This window comes from Erigeron canadensis, unplaced genomic scaffold (genome assembly GCF_010389155.1).
Source record: "Erigeron canadensis isolate Cc75 unplaced genomic scaffold, C_canadensis_v1 Conyza_canadensis_unscaffolded:44, whole genome shotgun sequence".
Classification (NCBI taxonomy): Eukaryota; Viridiplantae; Streptophyta; class Magnoliopsida; order Asterales; family Asteraceae; genus Erigeron; species Erigeron canadensis.
In genome coordinates, this window is record NW_025215787.1 from 7,561 (window position 1) to 12,376 (window position 4,816).

General features: G+C 32.4%; 1 protein-coding gene across 1 annotated transcript; it reads right to left on the reverse strand.

The window, feature by feature from the left end:
* Positions 1-2,990: 2,990 nt before the first annotated feature.
* LOC122584585 (glycine-rich RNA-binding protein 3, mitochondrial-like) lies at positions 2,991-3,850 on the reverse strand (the record flags this gene model as incomplete). The annotated part of the gene is made up of 2 exons (XM_043756656.1): positions 2,991-3,413; positions 3,738-3,850. Coding segments are annotated over 2 exons (536 nt in total), but the record flags the coding sequence as incomplete, so codon positions are not given.
* Positions 3,851-4,816: the final 966 nt, after the last annotated feature.

The following is a 4,816-nucleotide window of genomic DNA, read 5'->3' on the forward strand; positions in this document are numbered from 1 at the left end:
CTGACTCTTGACCATTTACCAAGTTTTAGTTTGATTCAACTGAACCCGACTCGTGAAGTAGCTGATTCAGAGTCTGAATCGACCAAGTTTACAACATTGTTCACGACATTGAAAGAATCGCATCAACCATAGCGTCAAATTATTAATGGGGCAGAGATCCTTATGCCATGGCTTTTGTTATGATATGATCTTAATAGTGTTCATGGTAGGTTACAGGGTAACAATTTTTTCCAATTTTAGTTAGCTTTATTATATGGGTACTCAGTTGTTTATAACTTAGGGGTCAAGTTAGAACAGTTTTGACAATTGAATGAAAATCAATGGTCTAAAATTCAAAAATCACCTTTGAATCTTGACCAAAGATTTTAATTAAATTGAAGGAATACCCACCCTAATTATACGAGTATAATGAAAATTCGATTATCTATTTCTTAATTAAATTTTTTATATTATAGGCTTTTAGGATTCCTATTTTTTATTATATTAAAAAATATAATTAAATATTAAAATATTAAAATAATCCAAAGATAAAACCTCTAATTTATTGTCACCGATTCATTTTTTTAATTTAAGTTAGTTTTGTAAAGTGACAAAGGTTAAAAAATATTAGGAGTAAAGGTGTAGTGCCAAAAGATTGGCAAATTAGCAAGTTTTGGTAAGTTTCGCCCAATGACATATCGACATGTGGCGTTGCTAAAAACTAGCCAAAACTAGTGGTGTAGCAAACAAAAATAGCAAAAACTTGCCAATTTGATAACATAGCAAAGGTACCGGAATATAAATCAAACTTGCTGGAAAAATAAAAAAAGTGATCGTTTTTTGTATTAAAAAAAACTTGGGCTCAGAATTTGGGGGTCAGGAATTTCGAAAGTCGGAGACCCCATGGCTGCTAACCCGAAGGTTTACCCGTCAAGATACGCCTCGGATCATCCGAGTCCCATTTTTACAAACACATCATCGCCCATTTAACCGTATTGTTCAACGCTATCATCATCGGCTAAGAACTACTTTTTCCGATTACCTATTGCTTTAATTGAACAAAATCCGGCAACGCTACCAAGGAAAATTCTGGAAACGCTGCCGCTAAGTTAACACTACCAAGCTAATCACAAACAAACAATCAACGACAATGTAAAAAGATAAATATACATAAATATACGTATAAGCAGCAACAGTATAATCGGAAACTCAAGAAAGTCAATTATATAATGAAAATCAATGGTCTAAGATTCAAAAATCACCTTTGAATCTTGACCAAAGATTTAATTTAAGGGAAATGATTAATCCTCCTAATAAAATAGCCTAAAGATCTTCCTAACTATTGGATTATGACATGTGGAAAAATCAGGAGGCAAGATTAGGAAAGAAAATTAGTGGATACCACATATGTCAACATCTTAGAGTGTTAAGAGGATTTTTAGGCTATTTTGTTAGGAGGATTAGTCATTTTTCTTAATTTAATTGAGGGAATACCCACCCTAATTATATAATGAAAATCCGATTATCTATTTTTTATACTATAAGCTTTAGGATTCCTATTTTTAATTATATTAATAATACAATTAAATATTAAAATGTTAAAATAATCCAAGATAAAACCTCTAATATTTAAGTTAGTTTTGCAAAATGACAATACAACTCCTTTTTAGATGAGTTTTTTACTTAGGTGAAAGAAAACAAAGAGGCGGTTCCAATACCCTCTTATTTGTCCAAGTTGATTTGTCCAAGTTGATTTGACTTATGACAAAGGTTGAAGAATATTTCTTACATTAATAAAAAGAATTGTTTCTAGAAACTTTTTTTCTGTAAGTAAGCTCATGTCCTACAAGTGTTTTTAAAAAATTATGACATCATATTTGTTATTTCTTATTTTACTTTCTATAATTTTATTTAACCTTAAACATTATATATTATAATTAATTTAAGAAAAATATATCTCATTAAATAGATAACTGAATATATTATATTGTTTCTTAAGTTTAAAGAAAAAAAATATAATTATATACAACTAATATATATCAATAAGTCACATAAGATTATCATAAATTTAGTATTTAATTTATAGTGTTTAACTATTATTGCATTGATTCATTATTATTCTTATTAAAATTCCATAAAACATAAAAAAAAAAAAAAAAACTTTAGATATTTTTTAATAAACATTATTTATAAAACTTTTATTAAAAATCTCGGGTTAAACCATGGTTAATTAGCTAGTTACTATAGGAATTGAAGAAGGGATTTGTTGAAGAGGGGTTTTTCAGTCTTACTGTTTTTTCCATATTTTCTAATATTTTGCTAATTGTCATTTTTCAAGCTCTGAAAATACTTTTTTTTTAATAACTAAGGATTACAGTTACATCAAATCTATTTTATTCATAAACTATACCAAATGTTCTTATATAAAGCTCAAAAACAATCGCAAATTTTCAATAAGTTAAACCATTCAATAAAACACGTCTCTAATTATTTATTCATCTAAGTAATTTGCCTAAACAAAAATCATATAAATGCTTTATATGGTACTGACATAAATAATTTGATGTTATAAGTATAGAAATGGATATTGTTAATAAATAAATTTACTCTAAATTTTAAGTTTTTAAGAACAGAACTACTATTTTACCCATTTTATATTTATTCTATATAATCTTTTTAATAATCCTCCAATAAATAATGAACACAACTAATATACTCAATTGTTAAAGATCAGCACGGCTCCTAACTGAAGCTTATGAAATATAAGTCAATTGAAAAGTTATCCGTGGTGCGTGTGTGATTTTAGATAAAGAAGCACAGACAAGATTCTAGTTAAAGACCACTTAAGCACGCAAAGCAGATTAGTTGTTAAGCCAAAGTCTTTGTAACCTCGGAGCCAGCATATGTTTAAATCTGTTAAACCACTAGATATCGAACTACCAATGTTGCAAGATTATTGACACATGAGAATACGTAACAGCAGTCCAGGTGAGAATCAACAAGCAAGAGCTTCAACCCCTTGAGGCAAACTCATTTACACCATAGTTACTGTTATCCCCATAGTGTCCTTCTACCTCACCACCCGCACTATGGCCAAAGTCAGTATTTCCACTTGCAGAGGCCGAGCCATGATTTTCTACACCCAAATAGCCGCCACTCATAGAATTCCCACCATAGCCTCCACCACTGCCATAACTATTTCCACCATAACCGCCACTGCTAACACTATCAACGCCGCCTGCAACACCAAAGTTCTGACTTTCAACACCATAACCCCCACTACCGTGATAATTACCACCATTAGCCCCCACCACTGCCATAGCCTCCACCTGAACCATAACCACCACCACCACAAAGCCTCCACCTCTATAACCACCACCTCCTTGTGCTCTATCCTTGGCATAACTCACGCTCACCACTCGACCATGTAACTCCTGAAAGAATAACAAAATGCTCTTAGTTATTTCAAGAATTTTTAGCTCAACAAAAGGGACAACATATCAGTCAATTCTGATGAAAACAAAATAGACGTACATGATCATCACACAAGAATTCTAGAAAGTGAACATATTTGAAACCAACACCACATAGAAAATAACAGAACCCGAAAATAACAGAACCTATGGAACAACCCATCCGTACCATTACCATATTAGTGAATTGTGGCTAGCCTAATGCAGGTTGCAACTATCAATATTTGAGAATCTTGCAATTAATAATTGATGAATCAATATAAATAAAGAAAAAAATCTAAATACCCTTTGATCCAGGGCCTGAATTGCAGCAGAAGCAGACTCCGTATCACTGTATCTGTAAGTAATAAAGCCAAAACCTCTAGATCGACCAGTTTCACGATTCATAATGACTCTAGCTGCAAAAAAGTCAAGTTTAAGCACTTACCAAGTTACCACAATAACTTACACTGATAAACTTTGTTAAACCATAACCATCAGTCGTATTACGTTTAACATATAACTTTTTCTAATTTCTGTTAGATCAATTTCTATAAACCAAGTTCAGCCAAATGATTATTTATGAATACACTCACATAAGTGTCCTTAAAGCATCAGCAAATTCAGGATATAAGTGCTACTCTTACATCATTGCAAGAATGCATTACCACTCTTAATCAATATAATATACAGGAATGAAATATGAAATTTACCATCAAACAACACCTTCAAACGGTGTCAAAGTAGTTGAATAAAAAAAAAACAAGCAAGATCAAAGAGAAAAGGATGAAGATCTAGGGGCTACTGCCTAATTTGTGCTTTTATATACCATAGTGTTCATTTTCTATCACTTAATCAAACATAAGAGTACAAGATCTTGAAAAAGATAGCTTATGTATTATATGACTGCAAAAAGTTGTTCAAGTAATTTTCTATACCTAAGTTCAAGGGGGTTAATCTAGCTTAAGAGAATTGAAAGATTGAATAAGGCTGCTGGTGGTTCCCAACTGGTGTGAGATTAGTAAGGTAATCGCACGCCACCAAGCTTATTTGAGGGTGTTACTGTTTCCGCATGTTTCATTCTAACTTGAATGAGGTTTAAGACGAGGTATTATAGTGGCCTAGGAATGATCTAGATATGGTCCCCAAACTCATGACTCATAGCTGGGAGGCCGTTATCCGTTGTGTCTGTTTGTGTAACAAACATTGTCACTAGTGGACAATATAGTACAATCTCTATGGATTGTCGGGGAAGACGTCAGCTCTGCTATGTGTTTATGTGTACCCTACGGCTAGGTGAGTAAGCCGTGGCCTAAAGTATGGCGTAGGGGTGAGTAAGCCGTAACCTAAATGCGGGTACATCGTCAAAAGTAATTTTAACTCGA